General features: G+C 42.4%; 1 protein-coding gene across 1 annotated transcript; it reads left to right on the forward strand.

The window, feature by feature from the left end:
* Positions 1-12,213: 12,213 nt before the first annotated feature.
* Positions 12,214-25,159, forward strand: MIIP (migration and invasion inhibitory protein). The gene is made up of 10 exons (XM_075278543.1): positions 12,214-12,330; positions 12,662-12,831; positions 17,142-17,564; positions 18,779-18,878; positions 20,362-20,473; positions 21,047-21,105; positions 21,191-21,317; positions 21,510-21,606; positions 22,976-23,098; positions 25,052-25,159. Exons 1-10 carry the CDS (start codon positions 12,270-12,272, stop codon positions 25,142-25,144), a joined length of 1,365 nt encoding a protein of 454 aa, XP_075134644.1. The 5' UTR covers positions 12,214-12,269; the 3' UTR covers positions 25,145-25,159.
* Positions 25,160-25,189: the final 30 nt, after the last annotated feature.

Consider the following 25,189-nt stretch of genomic DNA (forward strand, 5'->3'; position numbering starts at 1 on the left):
AAACAGTCAGTCTAACTGGAAAACGGGTCCCATGAAGAGATTTTATTGCTAGTCTATGGCTGGCTCGCAGCGGATCCAGGATCTACAGGTGTTATGATCTGCAAAGGAGAAGTATAACCACTTATCGAGAGGGAGAGGAGATGAGCCCTCTGTATATACTGACAATGTCGGCTGTATTACACAGCAAGCCCCCACCGTAAACGGCTACAATCTGTGACGACCCCGATTATCATTATCAATTTAGATGCCACAGTTAATTGCTACTGCGGCATCTATAGTCGTCATGGGCAGCGTCATTTTTTTTAACAATAGCATCCCTCCAGCTGCGGGGACCTTATACTGTGTGCGGTCCAGGGTTCACTGTACTGTATGGTTGCACTAAAGGGGCATTGCATCTTGTGTAGACCACTTAAGAGGCTTCTTACACTATTATTGTATGGGGCCATAAAAAGACTGAAGGGATTAGGCGGGGTCAGAATGGACACAGGTAGGACTGGGTAGGGTTAGAGATATGGCGTATCATATGTAAACATGCCATGGTGTGCAGATTTCCCCTCTTTCTATCCTTTGAAGTGGGAGGGAATTTAATAATCTTGCAAAAACTTGTGCAGCAGCCATTCTGATTCTGTTTGAACAAATATAGAATACTTGGAAGATGTCAGCATTGCTGTGGGTGGCTAATTTTTTTTGCTTAGGCTGATCTAGCGCCAGATGTCTGGTCAAAGTCAAAATGTAGACTGACTAGTACGGTAAGGTTTGTTAGGGTTTTGTTTGGATAGAACACTGCATGTGTCACAATGAAGCTCCTTAGCAACCAGGCGCAATGATCTAATGCGCCATGACGCAAGACCTTAGAGGGCTCTGTTGGACCGCCATTACATAGTTAAATTACCAGGTAGACAAGTACACAGCGATGCATGGCAGCTAATATAGGGAAGAATGAAAGAACACGTGCATATACAGACACAGTAAGAAAGGAAGGAGCAGCAAGGAACTCTGAGATTAAGAAGTGCACCTTTTTTTGACTGGAACTGGTTTTTGCACTGCACTTTGCCTGTGCAATGGAGTCTTTGTCTGTATACAGCATGGTACATAATGTATATATTCTACTATGGGGCTTAGAGAACAAGTGATAGAATTGTATACACTCACGCTATGAGAGGGGCATTTAGCCCTGAAATACATTAGCCTTAGATGATTGGACTACCCATAACCCCATGATAGTATTATTAGAAATTTTGATTGAAAGTTAATCTTTAGAACTATCGTTGGATACTGGAAATTTTTGCTTTTAGGTTTCAGTCTTTTGGGTCCCCAAGTGGAGCCAAACCAAGGAATCCCAAATGCTAGTGTGAACCTAGAGTATCATGACTATACTATATCACCAAAGTGGAATGTCAATGAAGACCCCAAGCAACTATATGTATGTAGCCAAATAGTGCAGAAAAAACTAATACACCCTATCAATAAGAGGTGCTACACAACAAATTATATAAGATGAAAAAACTTTATTGAAGTTCATAATGTACAATCTTAAAAAAACCAAGAGATGCTTCTCCCCGTGTTTGTGTGGATTTCCTCCCATTGTACAAAAAAAAGACATACTGATAGGAAAAAAAATGTACAATGTGATCCCTATATGGGGCTCATAAAATCTGCATTTAAAAAACAAACAAAAAAAACCCCCGAGATGCAACACACCATAAAATACACTTGGTCAGGTATGCTTATATGAACCATCATTATCACATTGCCATTGCAGCAGGAGGATGGTGGTGGCCACTATGAGTTGGAAAAGCAGAGAGACTGTAAGTGTGTGGTTATAATCATGTCATTGCCCCTTGTGTATATTCCAGAGTAGTGTGTCTGTATGACCCTATAGCTGCAACAAGATGGTTAGGGAACCAACTAAAAGTCATAGGATACTAGTTTATGGATGCAGAGGTGGAACCTGGTGTTCCTGAGTTCAAAATCCACCATTTTCTTTAACCAGGACTTCTCAAAATTTTTGAATCGCCATCACCAGTCAGTCAATCTGTTATGATGACAGGGTCTCATCTGCAATAAATCTCTACTGAGTAGTGCCAGACAAATGCCACTGTGTACATATAACACCCTCACCAGTGGTAACCAAATACCTCAGTACTGCACACATAATACCCCTAGCATCAGCAAATACCACACTGCAAGACAAAACCGATCCCCAGCAGTGCCAAATACCAAAACCCAGCAGAAAATACCTTCCAGAAGTGCCAAACACCACATTGTAGCACAACATCTTACCCTAGTAGTGCCAAAGAAATAACACCATGCAGCACAAAATACCCAAGTTCACACCTGTACTGGAGTCTCCAGAAACCATTGAAAATCGACGGAGACAAAAGTCCTGCATGGAGAAATTTACTCTCTGCTAATTTCAAGCGGACCTTTCACATCCTCTGGAACCCATGGTTTATATTGAATTCAGCTATGACGGTACTAGCCCGGGTGCTGGAGATATCAGACCCATTCGTTTTGGCACAGATATCCCATAACCATCAGAAAGGCGGGCCTTACTGCTCAGCATCAACCTCCCCTGGGGGTGTGGTGTGGGGTGGGGTGGATCTATCAGCTAGTGCAGTCACAGGGAGAGAGGCAGTCTGCACCTAGTAGCCCAGTGGGCCCCCTTAGGAGCTTGGGGGCTGATTCACAGATAATGCTGTTGAAATCAGGGGGCCCCTTACGTTGTGGGGGCTCTGGGCGATTGCCCAGTTTGTTGATCAACTCCCCCCCCCCCTTCCCAACGCCAGCATGAGGGAGGTGAAAGACTCCCTTTAAAGAGGACCTTTCATCAGATCGGGCACATGCAGTTTTATATACTGCTGGAAAGCTGACAGTGCGCTGAATGTGCCCGGTGTAAAGCGCTATCGGTCCTGGTAAAGTAGCGCTTTACAGTCAGAAGGGCATTTCTGACACTTAGCCAGGGACGCCCTTCTGCCCAGCAGCGCCTATCGCGCTGTGCTCTAAGACTGGGGAGGAACGCCCCCTCCCTCTTCTGATAATACTCGTCTATGGACGAGCTGTGTGAGCAGAGGGAAGGGAGCGTTCCTCCCCGCTCCACTGTACAGCGCGATAGGTGCTGCTGTGCAGAAGGGTGTCCCTGGCTAACTGTCAGAAACGCCCTTCTGACACTAAAGTGCTACGGTACCGGGACCGATAGCGCTTTACCCCGGGCACAGATCGGGAAAGCCGACAGTGCACTGAATTCAGCGCACTGTCAGCTTTCCAGCAGTATATAAAACTGCCTGTGCCCAATCTGATGAAAGGTCCTCTTTAAATATTGGCAGATGTGTCAAACTAGTAATGTAAAGATCCCACACAGCGAACAAGGAAGTGATTAGGATTAATACATAAAATCCACTGTCTTATTATTTATTATTATTATTATTATTATTATTGTTTATTTATATAGCACCATTAGATGAGGAGTAAAGGATGTTAGTTATGTTTCTTGCAGTAATAAGTCTTTACCAGTTAGATGATCTTTCCTGCCTACAGCATCCAGTCAGAGCTCAGCTCTCATTCCTTTGGAGAAGTTTAGGAAATGAAAGCTGTGCTGAGACAGTCTTAACCAAACAATGGAGAGGTGGACCGCTAAAACAGAGGTTACATGCAGAGCCCGGCGCATCGCATTGACTATAATGAGGGGTCCATTAGGTGTCTTTAGTTTTTAAACTGAAGCCACAGAGGAAAAAATTCTTCATGCGGGACTTTTTCTTCTGCCAATTTTTGAAGGACACAGTGATGGAGACGCAGATGTGAATGTAACATTACTCTTAATATATAAGGTCCAAGATGTGTTTTTGTCAGTGGGGATTGTGTTGTTAGTGACCCTTTAAATTTCTTACGGTCAAACATTAGAGGTTATTTTGACAGTTGGCATCAGAGAAGACAATGTCATATTAAAGATGGCTGCCAGCTGAGTATCTACAGTAATATACAGAGCAGTATTCACCCCCAGTAACACAATACAGGGCATATAGAGCCAAGCAATAGACCATAGTCATCCCTGTGAAGTGCGTCTCTACTTGTAAGGTAAGTAGCTAGTGATAGTATCACACATAGCCTGGTGATGGCGCAATGTATGGGCACCAGGTGATTGTAGCCATGACTCCATTATGATGTCACTGCCTATGATGGATCTAGAGTTCCAGTTCTGTGTTGGACGCCACTTGCCTAGGAGAAGCGTTGTTGGTAGCATCTCTGAAGCAGGATTATCCAAAACTTTGATTTTTTTTTTGCTTTTGTATTTATCAACATTTGATAGTTTAGTGTTCTTAAGACCACACATATTGTGACCATTAGTCACAACATGCCAAGAAGCCATGTATCTGGCTGAACTGGCAGAAGTGTCCAGCAACATCTGACGCCACGTGGCATGGAAACTGCTGAGCAGTTGTAGGATCACTCATCCATTGCTCATTGCACGAGGAGTAGATTAGCCCGCTAGGAAGAACACCAGACTCCAGTACATCAGGGCAGGACTGGGAGACGCCATGAATACAGGAGCCGCTCCCCTATCACAACTCTGCATAGGAGCAATACACCAGTAACTTGCACTCCTGAAGACACTCCTGTACCACTGAAAGTGGACGCTCTACAAACTTCGCCCCTTCCATCATAGATCAGGACGTTTTGGAACCAACTTGTTTGGAGGACTATGTGGAGGGTGAGCAGCAGACATGCCATTTAGAGTGTTCCCATAAATTCCACACTCGCTGTATAACCACATGGATCCAAGAAAATAACACGTCTGCTCTGCAGAGCTACGATTCAGCGCATAGTTGGAGCATGGCTAGAAGGCGTTGGGATCCTCTATATTAGAACTGCTCTTAGGGTTAACCATCAGGACCATTTCCTAGTGTATACAGATTCTGGACTGCGACATCTGATCATCCTCTGACCATGACAGAATCCAACATCTCCATCCTTGTATGGAACAGACTGCATACTGGTTATTGTACCTCTAGCACTATGTTCATGGTGGAATATTACCATGTACACATCTATCTAACGCCTTTATCTTTATCTACCTTAAACAAACAAAATCTGAAAGACCAAACCCTTCTCTCTTTCATGCATATACGTGCTGGGAGAGTGCACCACTTGACTTTCCCTGATCGTCTCCCACCCTGATCCCAGATGCATGACCTGGTGTGGTACCTGATTAAGAAATGACTTCACCCTGAGGAGACCACTCCAGCAAAGATGGTGGAGAGAGTGGATTGGACAAATAAACCAGGTCACTTCCACCTAAGATTCAGCACTGGGTTGGACAAGCAGGACCTGCAACGGCTGACCAGCTGGTGTGTTTAGTGGAACGGAACCGAGCCACCGAGAAGCTCCTGCAGACATCTCCCAGACCTGTTACCCCCCAAGACGGGTAAGACCGTGCCAACTACTGTGGGGATGAGGAAGGTTGTGATAGGATGTCGCTCAGAGGGGGAACAGGCAGCAGGGACTGAGACTGTTAAGCCCAGGTCTCAAAATGGAGATCTGTATCGTGTCAGGTGTTGGCGGTCCCGAGAACTGGTTCATATGGCTGCTTACTGTCCCCTGACACCTGAGCCCATGGACTGCAGCAGTTCTAAGCGAGTGTCCATGTTTGCTCAACCAGCTTGTTCAGCAGAAACTGCAACTGAACACCAGATGTTTACTGTGACTGTGAGCGCTATACCTGCTCTGCTGGACTCTGGGAGCCTGATAACCCTGGTGCACCATGATCTAGTTGACCCTGCACTGTACAGTGGACAAACTATTGGGGTCTTGTGCCTACATGGTGAAATTAGGGAGTATCTTATTGCAGAGGTCTCCATAACAACTACCTCTGGAATCTAAGGGGATGTTGCTTTTTCACGCTGCTAGCCACGATGGGATGCCGATGCAATGCATCAGCATCCCGTTGCGGCGTCCTGCTCCGGATTAGGCCAAGATGAATGGGCCTAATCAGGAGCACGTCTCGAGCCGCAGATGCTGCGGCTGACTCAGCTGTGGAATCCGCATGAATATAGGGCATAGCGGAAAAAAACTGCGAGTGACTTCTATGGAAATGAATGGGAGGCATTTTTGCAGGTGGATTTTGAGGCAGATTCCACGTCAAAATCCACCTGCATAAAATCTCGGTGTGAACATACCCTAAGAGTGACTGATGCAATCCCATTGTTTCAATTCCTAAGCCAAATGGTTCCATAAGGTTCTGTAAAGATTTCCGTAAGCTGAATAAAGTTTCAAAATTTGATGTCTACCCAATGCCCAGAGTCGATGAGTTAATCGAAAGGTTGGAACATGCCAGGTATTTTTCCAGAAATTCACAGACTGGAGAAAAACTCCAATTGGGAAGCACTAATACAGTACTTTAATAAAACTTAACTTTTATTATAAAAATAATAAAAGTGAAGTTTTGTTAAAGTATTGTATTAGTGCTTCCCAAATGGAGTTTTTCTCCAGTCTATGAATTTCTTGTAATGCATTGGGTGCTATATGATCAGCGGAGGCCGCCTCAGGTACCGGTCCAAAATACGGGTAGCCGTGAGTGAATGCTGGTGCAGTGCACCGGCATCCAGTCGTGCGCTCCGCTCCAGATTAGGCCAAATGAATGGGCCTAGTTGGGAGTGTCTTCAGGCTGAATCGTGGGGCAAATTGGCCTGAAAAATGAGCATGTCGCTTCTTTTTCCAGGAACCGGAATAAACCGACTCCCGGAAAAAAGAACTGACCGGCTCCCATTGATTTCAATGGGAGCTGTCTTTTTGGTCAGGATGTTGAGGCGGATACAGCCTCAAAATCCTGACCAAAAAACCCCGTGTGAACTTACCCTAAAGAGGCCAGGGAAAAAATTGCATTTGTCACCCGAGATGGTTTATTTCAATATGTGACTATGCATATGGGTTACATGGGGCTCCAGCAACCTTTCAGAGATTAATGAACAGAGTCCTTAAGCCCCATCGAGTGTACACCTCAGCTTATTTAGATGATATTTTCATTTTTAGTATGGACTGGGAAAGTCACTTACCAAAAGTCCAAGCCGAACTAAACTCCCTCCGAGCAGTCAGTTTGACAGCCAACCCAAAAAAGTGAGCGTTTGATCTTGAAGAAACCTGATACTTGGGGTATGTAATAGGAAGGAGGGTAATAAAACCCCAGGTTAATAATGTGGGGGCCATTCAAAATTGGCCCCAGCCTTAAATAAAACAAACAAACAAACAAACAAACAAACTAGTAAGAGCTTTCCTGCGAATTGTTGGCTACTATTGCTGATTTATCCCAAATTTTGCAACTATTGCAGCCCCGCTGACAGACTTAACTAAGAGGACTAATTACATTATGGTTACATGGAGTGAAGAAGGTGAGGGGGCATTCTAGGAGTTGAAGTTGGTTCTCTGCAAACAACTGGTTTTGGTCACACCTGACTTTACAAAAGAATGTTTGGTTCAGATTGACGTCTCTGATGTAGGGTTAGGCGCATTACTATCCCAAATAGTGGGTGGTGAAGAACACCCAGTCACCTACTAGAGTAGGAAGCTTACACCACCCTGAAAAAACTACAGCATTGTGGATTTAGCCATTAAGTGGGCCTTAGAGTCCATAAGGTACTGGGCCGCACTTTAAGGTGATCACAGATTATTCCCCTCTGACATGGATGAGCCGCGCCAAAGAGTGAAATGCCAGAGTCTCAAGGTGGTTTCTGACTCTACAAAACTTCAAATTCACTGTGGAACACAGGGCAGGCAAGCTGCAGGGGATTGCAGATGCCCTATCCAGGACCCATTATATGTGGGTCAAAAGTGTCCACCCCTACAGGTCCGAACAAAAGGAGGGGGGTGGGGATATGTGAGAAGGTGACAGGCAGGGTGCTGGAATCTCACTGTATCTCCCCCAGGTTTTTAACTTATGTATGGTTCAGTGCAGGTCTTGAATAGGCCTCAGCTAGCAGGTTTTTATTTTGTTTTTCCCTGAAGTTAAGGCTGTATTTTGTTTTACTCATTTTGTGCCTGAAAAAGTTTAAAGTTAATTTATTATGTTAAAGTTTATTTATTTTCTTGTTTATTTTTCTAAATAAACCAGTTTGCTGCATATTTTGTGTTACTATCTTTGATTGTTTGGGTCCGCACCACTACTTCTACCGAGCTACGTAGCAGTCAATTGCAAAGATGGATTGTCATTTTGCCCTCTGGAGATGGTCCGGCATTATGCAATTATAGCAATTCTAGTTTGCTATTCCAATTTGCAATTCCATTTTTTTTTTTTTATTCCAGTTTGCCTTTCCACTTTGCTATTCCAGTTTGTTATTCCAATTTTTATTTTATTCCAGTTTGCTTTTCCAGTTTTTTTTTAATTCCAGTTTGCTATTCAAGGTGTTTTTATTCGTTTGCTTTTCCAGTTTGCTTTTCAAGTTCCCTATTCCAGATTGCTTTTCCAGTTTGTTATTCCAAGGTTTTCATTCCAGTTTGCTTTCCAGTTTTTTTATTCCAGTTCTTTTTTTTTTATTCCAGTTTGAACTCCAGTTTGATATTCTAGTTTGCTTTTCCAGTTTGCTCTTCCAGTTTTGTTTTTTTTAAATCCAGTTTGCTATTCCAGTTTTTAATTATTCCAGGTTTTTATACCAGGTTTTTTTTTTAATTCCAGTTTGCGTTTCCAGGTTTTTGTGTTTTTTTTTTTTATTCCAGTTTGCTATTCCAGGGGGTTTATTCCAGTTTGTTTTTCCAGTTTGCTATTCCAGTTTGCACTCCAGTTTGTTATTCCAAGGTTTTTATTCCAGTTTGCTTTTCCAGTTTTGTTTTTAAATTCCAGTTTGCTATTCCAGGTTTTAATTATTCCAGTTTTTATTCCAGTTTGCTTTTCCAGTTTCTTATTACAAAGTTTTTTTTTTATTCCAAGTTTCTTTTTATTCCAGTTTGCTTTTCCAGTTTTGAATTATTCCAGGGTTTTTATTCCAGTTTGTTTTCCCAGTTTCTTATTACAAAGTTTTTTTTTATTCCAAGTTTCTTTTTATTCCAGTTTGCTTTTCCAGTTTTGAATTATTCTAGTTTTATTCCAGTTTGTTTTTCCAGTTTGCTATTCCAAGGTTTTATTCCAGTTTGCGTTTCCAGGTTTGTTTGTTTTTTTAAATTCCAGTTTGCTATTCCAGTTTTTAATTATTCCAGTTAGCTTTTCCAGTTTCTTATTACAAGGTTTTTTTTAAATTCCAGTTTGCTTTTCAAGTTTTTTTTTTTATTCCAGTTTGCTATTCCAGTTTGTTATTCCAAGGTTTTTATTCCAGTTTGCGTTTCCAGTTTTTTTTTTTTAAATTCCAGTTTGCTATTCCAGTTTTGAATTATTCCAGGGTTTTTATTCCAGTTTGTTTTCCAGTTTGCTATTCCAGTATGCACTCCAGTTTGCTATTCCAAGGTTTTTATCCCGGTTTGCTTTTCCAGTTTTTTGTTGTTTTTTTTTATTCCAGTTTGCTATTCCAGTTTTTATTCCAGTTTGCTTTTCCAGTTTCTTATTACAAGGGTTTTTTTTTTATTCCATTTTTTTTTTATTCCAGTTTGCTATTCCAGTTTTTTTTTTTATTCCAGTTTGCTTTTCCAGTTGTGAATTATTCCAGTTTGCACTCCAGTTTGCTATTCCAAGATTTTTATTCCAGTTTGCTTTTCCAGTTTTTAATTATTCCAGTTTGCTTTCCAGTTTCTTATTACAAGGTTTTTTTGTTTGTTTTTTATTCCAGTTTTTTTATTCCAAGTTTTTTTTTTATTCCAGTTTGCTTTTCCAGTTTTTTTTTTATTCCAGTTTGCTATTCCAGTTTGAACTAGTTTGCTTTTCCAAGTTTTTTTTTTTTTTTTAATTTCAGTTTGCTTTTCCAATTGCTATTCCAGGTTTGTTTGTTTTTTTATTTCAGTTTGCTGTTCCAAGTTTTATATTCCAGTTTGCTTTTACAGTTTTTCTTTTATTCCAGTTTGAACTCAATTTCTCTGTTCCAGTTTGCTATTCCAGTTTGAACTCCAGTTTTTTATGGGCAGGTCACACCTGCGCCCTGTACCTCTTTTAGCCAATCCGGCGGGTTTCCGTCTTCTGCCCCGAGAAACTGGACAGGGGATGGAAACCCAGTGGTCAGTTTTCAAACCCATTCACTTGAATGAGTTTGCAAAGTGACCGCCAGTGTGCATCGTCTGCTGCCTGTCCGCAGTGAAACAGTTTTTTTTCATCGGATGCAAAGTCGGACATGCAGGACTTTTTGTGTCCGGTTAAAAAAAAACGGTTTTGCCGCAACGAGGCAGAAGATGCACACTTTGCAAACCCATTTAATTGAATGGGTTTGAATACTGACCGCCGAGTTTCTGTCCCCTGTCCAGATTCTCGGGGCAGAAGATGGAAGCCTGCTGGATTGGCTAAACCGGGGACCTGGCACAAGTGTGAACCCATCCTATTCCAGTTTTTTTTTTTTCCAGTTTGTTATTCCAAGTTTTTTTTTATTCCAGTTTGTTATTCCAGTTTGTTATTCCAAGTTTGTTTTTTTTTATTCCAGTTTGCTATTCCAGTTTGTTATTCCAAGTTTTTTATTCCAGTTTGTTATTCTAGGTTATTTTATTCCAGTTTGCTTTTCCTTTTTTTTTATTCCAGCTTGCTGTTCCAGTTTGAACTATAGTTTGTTGTTCCAGTTTGTTATTCCTGCGGTCAGCCAGTTCTTGGTGAATAGTGATGGCTCTTTTTAAGAGCTTTCGAGATTTTGTTTAAACGTTGCCTCACGGAGGTTGGGTCCGCGTTTGAATTTGGGTCCCATATGTTCCGCATAGGGACGGCTACCGTGGTGGGGTTGATGGAGGAGGAGGTTAAGCGTATTGGCCGATGTCGTTCTAACTGCTACCGGCGTTATGTTAGGTCGGTATATATATTTTCTGCCCGGGATAATGTTGTTTATTGCAGGTAACCACCCATTGGTTTGGATCATTGGCCATTCATATGTTGACTGGGCGAAGATACGTGCTTCAATTGGGCTTCCGTGGTGTTGAGGCATGAGGTGGTTGCAGGTCTTGCCTGGCGTTTTGTCTGCCAGTAGAGCCGCCCAGGCCCCTGTGGTGCTGGTGATCCATACAGGTGGCAATGACATCGGGTCTGTGTGGTTGTCTGAGCTAATCTCATTGATCCAGTCGGACTTTGACAGATTCCCTGCTTTATTTCCCGCTGTATTGGCGGCGTGGTTAGAGATCAAGGCCTGCCTATATGTTATAGTATTTTAATAAAGCTGTGGCCGACCCCCACATTTTCACCCATAAGCTGGTGTCTGTCTTTATTTGATTGGTTCTTACTTATAAAGGGGTAGTCTATCGCAGGCTTGGAGGGAGGGGGTGATTTATAATGGTCCATTGCGGCTGGTCTGCTCCTTGTCATGAATGACGTGCACCCTCCACCAGTGCAGGAGATATAAAAACACTGTCTTAGCCTTAGGCCCCACGTTGCAGACACACCGCTTTTTCTGCAGCAGATTTTGTTGAGGTTTTTTGAGTCAAAGCCAAGACTGGCTACAAGAGGAATGGGAGATATATAAAGTACTTCTACCTTCTGCTTATTCCGCTCCTGGCTATACGTCAGCGGCGGGAATCTGTTCCTGTGAACTATGTAATAGTGTGTCCTGTAAGAGCTGAGCCAGGGCCATTTAGTGAGGTGACACCTGGTGCGCTGTCTACCCTGCGAATATTCAGGAGGGGGGAAATCTGACTTTGCCATGATCATTTCTATGAACGGCTCCGCCATTACAGTCATGGTTACACTTTACATGGGGAAACTTCAACCATACACAGCATAGTAACCTCCTATATAAAGGGAAGGCTGGGATTTGTAGTGCCACACATCTGCGTCAGCGATTGACTGATGATTCGATTGATTGATTCGATTACCATGGTGATTCACCGAGCGTCCTCCTCACCTACGCGGGAACAGACGCGGTTTTAATCTGACCAATCAGCGATGTTACCAGAAGACACGTGAGAAGCCTCTACCCTTTCCTTAAAGCAGCATCTCCTCTTTAGTAACCCGCGCACTGGATTTCACTTAGCCGTGTGTCGCCGCTTTTAGAAAATCCTCTATTCTGTTGCTGTACCTGCGGGTGGCGCTGGTTGACCAACTTTAGAAGCTGATCCACTGAGGACCGGATTATAGAGGTCTCCGGGGACAGAGAGCAGATCCCGGGACGAGGTTTGTGTGAGGCCGGGGCCTGCTCGGAGGAGCGCAGACTTACCTCCAGTGAGGAGGACACATGGACGTCCAGGCCTGCTCGCTGCTGCTGCTATATTACAGGGCATTTCCCACGTGTATCAGTAAATGTTTTAGATTCTTCTATAAAGTTGCAAAGGTGCCATTTCTTAGTTGTATCTGCCCCTTGGAAAGCTGGGTGATATCCAGCATAGCCGCCACACCTTCTTTTGACCTGCATACCTTCTCCTATTGGGCGCCTGGGAAAGCTGGGTGACGTCCTTGTGGGGGTTGTAATAACTTCCATATAGTTTGTCCATGTTTTAGTCTGTCCATGTTTTAGTCCAGGGAACTGCAACTACAAGTCCCAGCATAGCTGTCAGTGCAGCTTCCCTCCTGTTATATCTGACCCCTGCCTTTCATATATGTTACATGATGTCTTGTCCTGTGTTTTAGAGAAAAAATTTGGTTGGAAATTGTTGGAAAATAAGAGTATGTCATCTTATGATCAACTTGAGGAGCTCCGACGCTTGAATAAGTCTCTCCTGGAGAAGCTGACCATTAACCGGGATGAACTCAAGAAGCAGCTATCTACTGACATCATGGCCCCCGGTGAACCATCCAGGGTGAGATTTATGTATTCCTGTCTCCCCCATCATCATAGGAGACCCCTCATCAAATTCATTTGAGGGCTGTGGAGACGGCCAAAGCACCAACTCCGACTCCTCCTCTGACTGTTTCGTAAATGCTGAGCCATTGTTAGACAGGAGCCGTAAATCTCCTCAAATTCACCAAAAAAAACAGTGTTTGACTACATGTAAAAGTAAATATGCAATGACCTATGTATCTAATTATATAGTATTGATTATTGCACAATATAATTTAAGATAATTAATCATTTTATTTTCAAGGTGACATTAGTAACTTTTTTTTAAACCCGACTCCACAGCTCTGCACAGGATAGCTGATAAATGCCTGATCAGTGGAACCCCCACCAGCCCTAAGGCTAGGGGTCTGAAGCCCCTCGGTCCACCTCCGCACAGAATGAGGATAAGTTTGAATGTAGCGGTGGGACTTATATGAATAGTTCATAGCAGGACTACTTGACTGATCATGTAAGTCCTGCCCTGGGGAGAGGGGTCAGAATTTAGGAGCATTCAGTCTTCTTTTCCGAGATAGGAATCCTTTATTATTTAGATATTAACATATCCAGGTCATTAAAATCATGATGTGTTAGTATAGCTACTTGGACACCAGCAAATTGGTTTACCTTTTGGATATATTCTTTTTTAACCAGTATTTCTTTATTACTATAGATGACTACTATGGAGAACTCAGGACCAGTGCCAGTGGCGTAGCTATAAGGGTTACAGAGATTGCCACTATGTCTGGGCCCCTATAGCAGGGGTGGGGCCTGCACCACTTACTTTAAGCTAAAGCAGCTCTAGCAGCATTCCATGGACAGGCGGACCCTCACAGAAACCCACACATTCCTCCATGTAGCCTGGTGTTTAGACAGGTTTATGACTAGGAGAGGGGCTCCTGTGGGAAGCAACTCTTCACTAACTTTCTTGGCCAGGTTGTCCAGAGGTCAATAAGCATCTCTGTCCTCTGTGTGGAAATTGAGGAAGAGCAGAGAGCTCTGTCTCCTCTTACTGCTTGTTTCCACTACATCTAGAGGACTAAATCAGCGTTTGGTAATGCATGCCGATGGAAGAGCTCCATGTATAGTAAGGGTCCATTCACACCGAGGAAAATAGCGCTTTATTTGGCGCTGAATTTTCCACGCTGAAAAAAAGCCTCCCATTGACTTCAATGGGTGTCGCGAGCTTTTATTTCCACTAGCGGAATTTTCTGCTAGTGGAATAAAAAGCTAGCGGAACCCTGACCACCTCACATTCATGTCTGACCTTGCCATGATGAGGAATAAAAAATAGGTATGGTTGAAAAAAATCAGATCGCACATCAATAATACGGTTGGTGTAAAGAGTCTAGTAGACTCAAGTCATCCCTGTTTTTTCATGGGTGTTTCATTTCATGTTTTTCATTTATCTGAAAGACCACTATGTATTACTTCATTTTTTTTTTTTCTGTAGCAACCCTTACAAGTGAAATGCCTGACTGACTGTGGCTTTCCTCAACAATTAAGTTTGCAGATATATCAGGGGAATTATTGGATCTCCCTACTAGCTGCAGCTTGAGGGAGACTATTTCTAGTATCTTAAAGAAATACTACTGAGAAAACTGATACAAGCAAAATATCATGCAGCCAGGCATATTGCACATGAATCATTTCCTAAATGTCACAATTAATCAATTTCCTCTGTAACTTATCTACAATTTTGGTGAGACTTGTCATACCACAGAAAGTTGACAAACAGCCAGAAAGTCTTTGCCAGTTCTGTGGGATGTGTGACTGCCCGCTCTCGTCTGAATAAATCTTGTAGGTAATGGACAATTCTGCCTGTTCATTACTCTGACACACAGATCTGTATATATTGTGTCCTGCACTAATCTGTAGAAAAATGTCCAAACCACTTAAATGTTTTGAGCTGTATCCAGCTACAAAGGGTAGCACATACCAGGGGTAATAACCAGGATACTGTGGTCCAAATCCAGACCAGGGTTGCCAGCTGCCCAGCCCCTAGTTGTCTGGACATGGTGGGTGGAAGAAGAGATGGAAGGGGAAAGACGCGGGGTATGGTGAACAGGACGGACCTAGCAAGCAGAGGCAACCTGTGTGCTGTGTAACTTCAGAACTTGTCCTGCTCAGCCAAGATGAGCATTCACATAGTCACTAACTGGGTTAAAAGGAATCTACCACCTCCCCCAGGCATATTCAGATTCCACCGCCATGTTATAGAGCACATAATGATAAATAATATACCTTTGTTATGTATGTCACTTTTGTACATTTGGAGAAAAAACACTTTGAAATCTTATGTAAATGAGGCAATTAGTGCAATGGGGGCGGGCCTTCAGCTCCCTGGAGCATTGTTCTTGCCACTCAGATCCCTACCACCTCTTGCTTGCGCTAACCTGTGCGCTCAGAATTTATCTTCCCACTGTAATATTACCCATCCTACTTAAGTGACAAAATCAGTGTACCAATGTCTTATTTGTATTAGACTTCAAAATAGTTTTTCTACAAATGTGACATATGTAACAAAGGTATGATGTTTATCAGTAATCTGTTGGTTGTGGTAGTTGAATATACTTGGGGGAGGTGATATATCCTTTAAAAAAGAAGAATGTCCCTTAGGTGCTGCTCCAGCAGAAGGAGGGACAATCTTAAACCCTTATATATACCCTTTCATGCTCTTTCCCCTTCCCCCTCCTCTACAGAATGCAGCATGCATTGTTATCCCATGTAGCACACGTCACACAGTTAAATGATAACTATTGGGTAGATACAAATTCACAACCAAAGCTTTCCTTTTTTTTTTTTTTTTTTATTGCAGTAAAATAATCAAATCGAGATTCTTTCTAATATAGCAATAAATACACAACTGGCTGGTGAACATTATCCAACAATGTCCAAAGTGGTTTCATGCAGGTCCATATCGCACTTAGACATTCGCAGTTGAAGGTGCTAATGTTTTTTATTTTCTATGCATATCCTTTCCCTTATTGGGTGGAGATACTCTCCAGTACTTATCCCCACAGACATCTGCATCACTTTTACTCAGCATGTTGAGACGCCAACACACATGGTTCCTAACAACCTGAGAAGGAGGAGAGGTGACATGTACACTTACCATTTCCATTGTGGTTGAGTCTTTGAGCAATATTTGACTATTTAGCTCCCTTAGATTTCTCTATGCTGCAGGGAACATGTCCCCAAGAACTTTAATTTGGACCCTGATATAAATTGTCTGGTCATCAGAACAGGGCCAGCTAACTTTTTTTTCTTTTTCCTATTGACTGTACAGTACTGCAGAGCTGCACTCCCTATTCTGCAGCATCAGGGTTGAAATTTCACTGTACAGTCATCAGATACAGGGAAAAAATATTAATATAGAAATATAACTCCAGCTCACCCAACAGCTTGTGAATAATTTCCTGATGCCTCTAGCCGAGATGCACGGACACCGATGGACTCCCTCGGTCAGTGAAGACTTTGATAGTTAGAACAGAATTCCAGCATTCACGGACAAGAAGATACTATAAAATCTTTTTCTTTATTTCTTCATATAAAACATATTCATTTCATATTCCTAGAGGTGCTGTATCGGCAGATCCAGCATATCGCTACTGACAAATGCTACGCGTTTCAGGACATAGTCCCTTCCTCATGGCAACATGTCAGTTGCCATGTCAGTAGCGATATGCTGGATCTGCCGATACAGCACCTCTAGGAATATGAAATGAATATGTTTTATATGAAGAAATAAAGAAAAAGATTTTATAGTATCTTCTTGTCCGTGAATGCTGGAATTCTGTTCTAACTATCAAAGGGAAAAAATATTCCCTTTCCTTATATTGTAGGAGCTGGAATAAGCCATTACAGGGAGTTTCTGGCTACTTTCTATAACATCCAACAGAATTGTAATACAATTCTGGAGTGTGAATACTCGGGAAATATGAGATTACTTTGTATTGCATTTACAATCATTACTTTAAAAAAAAAAAAAACAGTTTATAATAGTGTTACTACCTTATAACGGGAAAGGAAGGTACTTGCGACATCTGTGGATGAAAATGTTTCTGGATATATGTGATGCAAAGTCGTAGTCATGGGGAAGGGAATGTCCTGGAATTTCTTCTCACTTTCCCCATTGAAGAACACTGAAATTAGCCTCCCCCTTAGAAAATTTTGATGACGGGGAACAACAGATTAAACTGGTCTTATCTGAATTTTATCAGTTCCTCCTTAATTCCTGTTACATTTGTGTATATTGAAAATACTTATACCAAGCATGTGTTTGTAATGTAGATCTGGATACCTAAAGCGGCATGGGATGGATCTGAGGAGGTTCCAAAACGTTTATTGGGAAGTAAGGACCCAGCTTTGCATACCACAAAAAGTTCATCATCCGCTGCAAGGCAAGCTCTGTGTACCTCCAGGAAATCCCATCCTAAAGAGAAGCATTCATACCAAACATCTGCTCATAATGTGAGTCTCGGGAGGTCGGCACACTTGGTTGGCTCTACTCGTAATGCGATTAATTTAGATTCTCCAGTGAAACGCGTCAGTATCCTGAATTCTACAGAGATTGACCCTAAATTCAGTTCCTCCAGGGGCGCAAGTGACTTTCCTGCTCAATATATTGACCAATTAGAGGATGATGGGAACCTGAGGACCAAAGAACCAAGAACCCCAAAATCTATTCTCCTTACACCAAGCCGAAGCTCCAAGGTACAGTCTGGATATCTCATTTGTGGGCGACCCAGGGACACACATTATACAGTGTCTTTTCTCTGTTCAGCCAGTCCTGTGCCAGAATATAGGAATTCATGATTTTATTCATAAGTAACAAAAGTAAGGAGCAAAGTATTTTGAATTTTTCAACAAATTGTGAAAAATTCTATTTCTCAATGACTGGGAAATCTGGATTGATAGGTGATTCCTCAGGCAAGCCCGACAGGAGTGGAGGGGTAGGGAGTAAGCATGCACACCAAAGTATGGTTGGTGTGCGCGCTTACTCCCTACCCCTCCACTCCTGTCGGGCTTGCCTGAGAAATTGCCTATCATTGCATCACGCTGTTCCACAGCGTAAGGGAAAGAGCTGCTGCTATAACACCTTTTATATGCTCATATGATGTGACTATTTCACATCAATAGGTAAGAGACCGATCACATATCATCACCAAGAGTTGTATTTACTACACTATATTGGCGCTCGGTGTCTCTCCCATTTTATCTTTTTATGGGAAATCTGGATGACAGCCAATACCTCTTAATAGCCATTATTTGAATGGTGATCACCCAACTTTCCTATGATCCTGGTGCTGTAGTCATAAATATGAAAGGGATGCATCAATAGACTATTTGGCATGGGAAAGATGGCTGACTCCTCTTAAAGGCACTGTAATGTTGTATATCGTGGTTGTCACTCAGATGCTACTTGAAAGGACTACATGACTCAAGGGCTTGTAGTTCTTTGTATTTAGGGGAAAATGCTCTTTAAAAGAAACTTTCTATCTGATATCATATTTCCTGTTATCAACTGAATATCTAGATTTGAGGTTCATTAACATGATTAGTAAAGGTGGTTTAACCCTTTGTGGTTCTGAGGGTCTTGAGCCCTTTGGCTTGGATAAAACTGTCTGTGTATTAGAATTTCTATAGGTCTTCATGATAGGCCTGATGTCTTCATACCACTCTGCTACAGCTTTATGCTCTACTTGTATGCAGTTGCATTGAGTGATGTGTAAGCAGAAAGGGGGGCTGTGATGTGACTCATAATGGGGTCTCTCACTCATACTGCAAATTTACTGACTAAGATTTTCCTCATTGAAAGCATCGTAATCGTCAGAAATGACGGGGCCTGGACCCTGGCTGACTGTTCTACATCTTCTGCAAATCTTCCATTTCTAAAACAAGATGGTCATTATCATGTTTTCTTGCAGAAAGATACTGGGCACGTCACGTTTGTGTGCAATGACGAATCCTCTCCCCTGGAGACGGGGTGGTCTGGTCGCCCACTGCTGGGTTATGACTGGATAGCAGGTCAGTATATACATGTACTAAAAAAGGTACAGAATCTACTGCTGTATGGCTTCTTGGTGTCTTATTATAAAAAGTTGCATGGGATGTATAGGAAAAGCTATATAAATGGCTCTGGTTTGCAGTATGCAAACTAGCTCACTGATGGTTGGGTATGTCCTTAGGGTGTAGCCCAGCTGGACTGTCAATGTTTTATCTAAACAGAGTGAAGAACATCTCCAATCCCTCTGCAGCGCCCAATAGCTATGCAATTACACAGGCAAGACTGCTCCTCGAAATGTTGGCCACCTAACAGGGTGATTATAAAGACATTTAAGCAGTGTGGGTGCCCTTTAATATGAATTTACGTAACCACCCATAATTCCATCCACTAAAAACCTCCCAAAATCCAGTGGGACAGATTTACTGATATTCAAAACTTTCATTTCTTTCACCAACTCCAACTCTATGCATCCTTCAGTATGTTCTTCTCCACTTATTCTGGCATAGTTGGCGGTTTTTCTCTACCCATCAACCTTCCCAGGCAACCATTTTTGATAGTTTCAGCTCAGTTGTGCTCTTTAGACAGATGGGTGGTCCCTGTGTGTCTGTTTCAGCAAATGACCGCCCACCTGACAGTAGTGTGATTGTGCTCCAAGTAACAGAAGTGATTACTTGAATGGTAGGAGCTAAAGAAAAAAATCCAACAACACCAGGATTGAAGGACTGAGACCTATTGAATGATGTAATTAATTGGAGTTGTGAGAGGCCGAGGCCCCAAAACGCAGCTTTTTTTTGTTGCAAATTTTGCTGCGTGTTTTCAAGCCAAAGCCAAGAATGTCTACAAAAGGAACATGAAATTCATAGGAAGTTCTTATACTTCTCCCTTTTGTTCAATACACTTTTGTATTTGGCTCAAAAAGCACAACAAAAAAAAAGTTGAATTTCTATAATGTGGGGCTTCAGCCTAAGGCTGGGGCCCCACGGGACAGAAATGCTGCATTTTGCCCGTAGTGGAAACACGAAGGGAAAAATTGTGGCCTTTTACAGTACGGGCAAAGTGGATGGGATTCAAGCAAATCCCATGGCCACTTTGCTTTAAAAACTGCAGTGCAGACACGCCGAGATTTCCAAAACCGGCACAGTTTTGAAAATCGCAGCATGTCAATTATACCTACAGAAACTCCAGCAGCTTGCCCTTAGGTATAATTGTAACAGAAAGTCCGTGGAGGAAAACTCTCCCTGTGCCGTATTCAGTCTTGCCCACTTTCAAGATAAGCCCTGCCACTTTGATACCTAAGGGCAGAAAGTTTCTAAAACTGTTAATAAATGTGAAGGTTATGTATGCAAGGTTTTTACGTACGTTTTCCATAGTAAATCTGCCCCAGTGTCTTATTAACTTATTACCTTGTCTACATCTTCATGAAATATATAATTAGAACTTTAGTACCGTCCATTCCTATTCCAGTATGTTTTATTGTTACTATGGTTTACCCGCTCTCAACAGGACTATTGGAAGTAAAGTCACCTATCACCAATAAATCTGACCAGTATTTTGCAGAGATAAGTGAATTTCGGCAGGTCAATCGTGATGAGTGTGCACATGAATATTTTACAGAGTAAGTCAATTCTTGTTGATAAATGTTGGCTGCATATGCTGAAGAACAGGGGGCAGTGCCTGCTTTCCTGTCTGTCTCTCCAGTAATTGTGAAAAGTCCTACTGTAGTTTATACAAGTGTTTATGGATAGCATTAGAAACCATTTACTAATATATACGTATCCTACAAATACATTGTAGCAGCTTTCTCTGGCTTTCTTTTACCAAATCACTCTCGCTTATAAAGTGAGAGAATGATGCCGTATGCACTTGGAGGAATCTGGGCTGGAGAATCTGATCCATAGTGGACAGATTTCTTGGACCAAACCTAGTCAAGAGACCTGAGCCTTCTTGCATCATAGTGATATATGATGGTGGTAGTCCCTACCTGCTCATGACTTTACTCTGTCTGTTACTGTATACTTGTATATGGGGTAATAAACCTAGATGTGAATTGCTAACCGTACGATTCCCTGATAAAGAAAATATACCAAATGATTGTTTGCATTTATAGTTGACATACTTCATGTTCCTTGTGGTTTCAGCAGTTAGTTAGCTTTTGCTTTTTCATATATACTTTTGACTGTATCTTCAGATCAGGGGCACAGGACACATCAGTAGAAGATCTGGATCTCTCGATGGATACTCATCAATGTAAGGCCATTTGGATTTCTTGCAGTTGTGTGGTTGGAGAACCATAGGACATTTGGGTCACAATTGCCTTTTGTATTTGGTCCAGGTGTATACTGCTACAGAGTGAACCAACGATTATTTACATCACCCATGGATACAGAGCCAACATGTCCCATATGTAAGAAGCGCAGGGGCAGACGACATGTATCATTAGAAGAGCCTGCATATATCCGGTACATGAACCGTATTACTGTTTACTAAAGGTTTACAGTTACAATGCAAACCTATGTGTTATTATGGTTACAGGCTAGCTACTCTAGTTTGATACTGATTCATTTTGTTTCTCTATCTGTCTCAACTTCCTATATGTTGTTAGTTTAATGTTCCATATGTTCTTCATCTAATATTCAGTCACTTTGTTACAGAGTGAGCATTCCTCGGAGTACGCTGCTTCCCCCTTACAAATATAGAGCTCACAGGAGAAAAAGCTTTGACCCTACAGACAGCCTTGCATTGCCTTCTGTAAGTAACTTCGCAACCTTCAGCCCCTGCCCTATGTACATTCTAACCTCTCAACATGCAGTGCAGTACCATTTATGCGTTATGTGTGTGTGTGTGTTGTTTTTTTTTTTTTTTTTATTCTAACAATAAAAAGTTGTCACCCCATTTAAGGCCAGGTTCACACTGGGTATTTGGTCAGAATTTTGAGGCGGAATCCGCCTCAAAATCCTGACCAAAAAAACGGCTCCCATTGATATCAATGGGAGCTGGTCAGTTCTTTCTTTCGGGAGCATTTTGTTCTTTTTTCCGGGAGGCAACATGCTCATTCTTCAGACTGATTCGCTTCGCGACATCCGCCTAAAGACGCCTCCCTCCCGACTAGGCCCATTCATTTGGGCCCAATCTGGAGAGGAGTTCTGTGACTGGATGCAGGTGCACTGCACTGGCATCCAGTTGCGGCTACTCTTATTTTGGTCCGGAATCTGAGGTGGCCTCTGCGTCAAATTCCGGTCCAAAATACCCCGTGTGAACCCGGCCTAAGATATCTGCTTGCTATCAGTGAATAGGGATATACTGTTTAATTTCTAGAAGCCTCATAACCATTCTGCATGTAGAGGTGAGCTTTGATAAACCTATGTGAGCTGATCAGGATTTATTTAAAAAAAAATAAAAATGGATCCATTCACTAAGGCCTCCTAGGTTTTTATGTCTAGCACACTGACCCATTCATTTCTTTGACCCCATATACATGGCCTTGTTTTTCCACAAGCCAGTGTATGTGGCTGTCAGCCAGGGGCAAAGCTCAGGACATGTCCTATTTGTCTGTTTTGCAGCCCAGGCTCATAGATCAGTGTAGTCATGGGCAGCACACAGATGTCATCCATGTGCTATTTAATCACGGTCCCAGTTGTGTGCCTGTAGTCTTAGTGCAAGCTGAGATCTTAAAGAGGAGTTTTCATATCCTCCATCACTGGGCATGTTGTATACCCATTGCAAAGCTGTTTGTGTTCTGTATTCAGTGCACTTTGTTTTGTTGATATCTTTCCATTTTGTAGAGATATTGTTTCCATTAGATTTGGTTACTGATATCTCTGTACTGTCAAGGGAACAACCTTGCAGCGGTGAGGAATGCCGCTCAATATTATGGTACAGTGATGGCAGTAGCCGAAACATAAGGCCAAATATATATTTATATATGATCCTCTTTAAAACTATGATGAATTTATACACAAAGTATATTGGATATTTGAGTTCTGTCAGTTCATATCCCTTCTGGCTCCTAACTTGATGTAACAGGCTGTCATATCACAATAGGACCTGAGTTTTGTAACAGCTAGCTGGAGATCACTAATGTAGAAAGTATTGACAATGTGTGATTTTTCTCTTTTAGCATTGTTTAGCTGGATGGGAAAATGCTGTGCCCTCCTGTGACCTCAAAGTTACCAGTCTGGACTTGAAGACCTCCATAGAGCCGAATTCCTTACCTCCACCCGCAGCGGGTAATGTCAGCACGGTAAGAGAATATGTACAGAATTAAGATCCTCCTCAGTATGCTTTACTTACAATGCTCCATTCCCCTCACATAGCATCTTGTCTATGGGCAGTGGCACTTCAGACTGTCCGTTCTCATCTTTTGAACCTGTTACAGAAGAGGAAGTCTCCCAGCTAATTTCTTCATCTCGCCCTACAACCTGCAGTAGTGACCCCTTCCCCTCACACCTTCTCCAATCTCTGTCGCCTCCTGTCACAACTTACCTTACTAAAATATTTAACCTCTCTCTCTCTTCTGGAATCTTCCCATCCTCCTTCTAGCATGCTGTTATAACCCCGCTATTGAAAAAACCCTCCCTGGACCCATCCTGTGCTGCTAACTATCGACCCCTCTCTAACCTCCCCTTTATCTCTAAACTCTTGGAACGCCTGGTCTATTCTTGTTTAATCTGCGAACTCTGCTTGACCCCTTACAATCTGGTTTCAGCGCTCTGCACTCTACTGAAACGGCCCTCAGAAAAGCCTCCAATGATCTCCTAATGGCTAAATCCAGTGGTGACTTCTCTCTTCTTATTCTTCTGGACCTCTCCAGCTCTCTCTTTTGACACTGTTGACCATCAACTTCTCCTCACTATGCTCTGCTCAGTTGGCCTCAACGACACTGCGCACTCCTGGTTCTCCTCTTTTCTCTCAGACCGCACTTTCAGTGTATCATTTGCAGGCTCTGTTTCTTCCCCTCTTTCCCTTGCTGTTGGGGTTCCTCAGGGCTCGGTCCTAGGCCCCCTGCTCTTTTCTCTCTACACAGCCCCCATTGGACAAACCATCGCCAGATTTGGCTTCCGGTACCATCTTTATGCTGATGACGCCCAATTATACACATCTTCCCGTGACATCACCCCTGCACTCATACAGAACACCAGTGACTGTCTTTCTGCTTTCTCTAATATCATGTCCTAGCTCTATCTGAAACTAAATCTTTCTAAGACTGAACTACTACTGTTTCCACCATCTAATAGATCTGTCCCTGATATATCCATTGCAGTCTCAGGCCTTACTATAACTCCTAGGCAGCATGCCCGCTGCCTTGGGGTTATGTTTGACTCAGACCTTTCCTTCACCCCTCATATTGAATCACTCACACGCTCATGTCACCTCCACCTCAAAAACATCTGCAGAATACGCCCTTTCCTTACCAGAGATACACTAAAGACACTTATTGTCTCTCTGATTCATTCTCGCCTTGACTACTGTAACTTCTTACTAATTGGTCTTCCCCTTACTAAACTCTCCCCTCTACAATCTATTCTGAATGCAGTGGCCAGGCTCATCTATCAGGCTAGACGCTACAGCAATGCCTTGGGTCTGTGCCAGTCACTACATTGGCTACCTATTCATTATAGAATAAAATATAATGCTGCACCTCCCTACATTTCCTCCCTCATCTCTGTCTACCACCCAACCCGTACTCTCCGTTCACTCAATTACCTAAAACTTACATCCTCTAATTATCAGAACCTCCCATGCTCGTATACAAGACTTCTCCCGAGTTGCAGCACTTCTCTGGAATGCTCTACCCCGGACAATCACATTAACTCCCAATTTCTACAGTTTCAAACGCAAACTAAAGACGCATCTTTTCAGACAGGCCTCACAATTTCTAATGTAAACCCTTCCATACTATAAATAGAATCCCAAAAATTTAACCTTCCTCTGTCCCTGCTCCCACATTACCCCACATGATATGATGCCATTTCAGGCTATCTTTATATGTCCAAGCTCCATCCACATGTTAAAGGACACCACTAGTGACGAAGTGTCAAAAGTTCCTAGTTACGCCACTGTCTATGGGTTCTATTATATGTACCCGTTATACTCCTTACACATGTACCTTGTTCCTTATACTGCTGCAGATTTCTTCAGGTTCATTAATACTAAATATTAATGTCTTCTATACTTTTTATATCTTTATCCCCAGGACAATGCTTCCTACTATGCTTCAAGGGCAACGTCGGACAATCTGCTAAACCTGTCCCGCTCAATTATGTTCCATCACAGGAACATTAAGTGACGTCCAAGGGAATAAGAAAGTAAGATCTGAAACGTTCCTCTTCTT

Source organism: Leptodactylus fuscus, chromosome 6, assembly GCF_031893055.1.
Source record: "Leptodactylus fuscus isolate aLepFus1 chromosome 6, aLepFus1.hap2, whole genome shotgun sequence".
Lineage (NCBI taxonomy): Eukaryota > Metazoa > Chordata > Amphibia > Anura > Leptodactylidae > Leptodactylus > Leptodactylus fuscus.

Excerpts from the sequence above, each read along its gene's own strand:
- MIIP (XM_075278543.1), top strand. The coding sequence starts at position 12,270 with ATGGACGTCCAGGCCTGCTCGCTGCTGCTGCTATATTACAGGGCATTT. Across the intron at positions 12,331-12,661 it reads GGCATTTCCCACGTGTATCA|AGAAAAAATTTGGTTGGAAA; the intron begins GTAAATGTTTTA and ends CCTGTGTTTTAG. Across the intron at positions 21,318-21,509 it reads GAAGAGCCTGCATATATCCG|AGTGAGCATTCCTCGGAGTA; the intron begins GTACATGAACCG and ends ACTTTGTTACAG.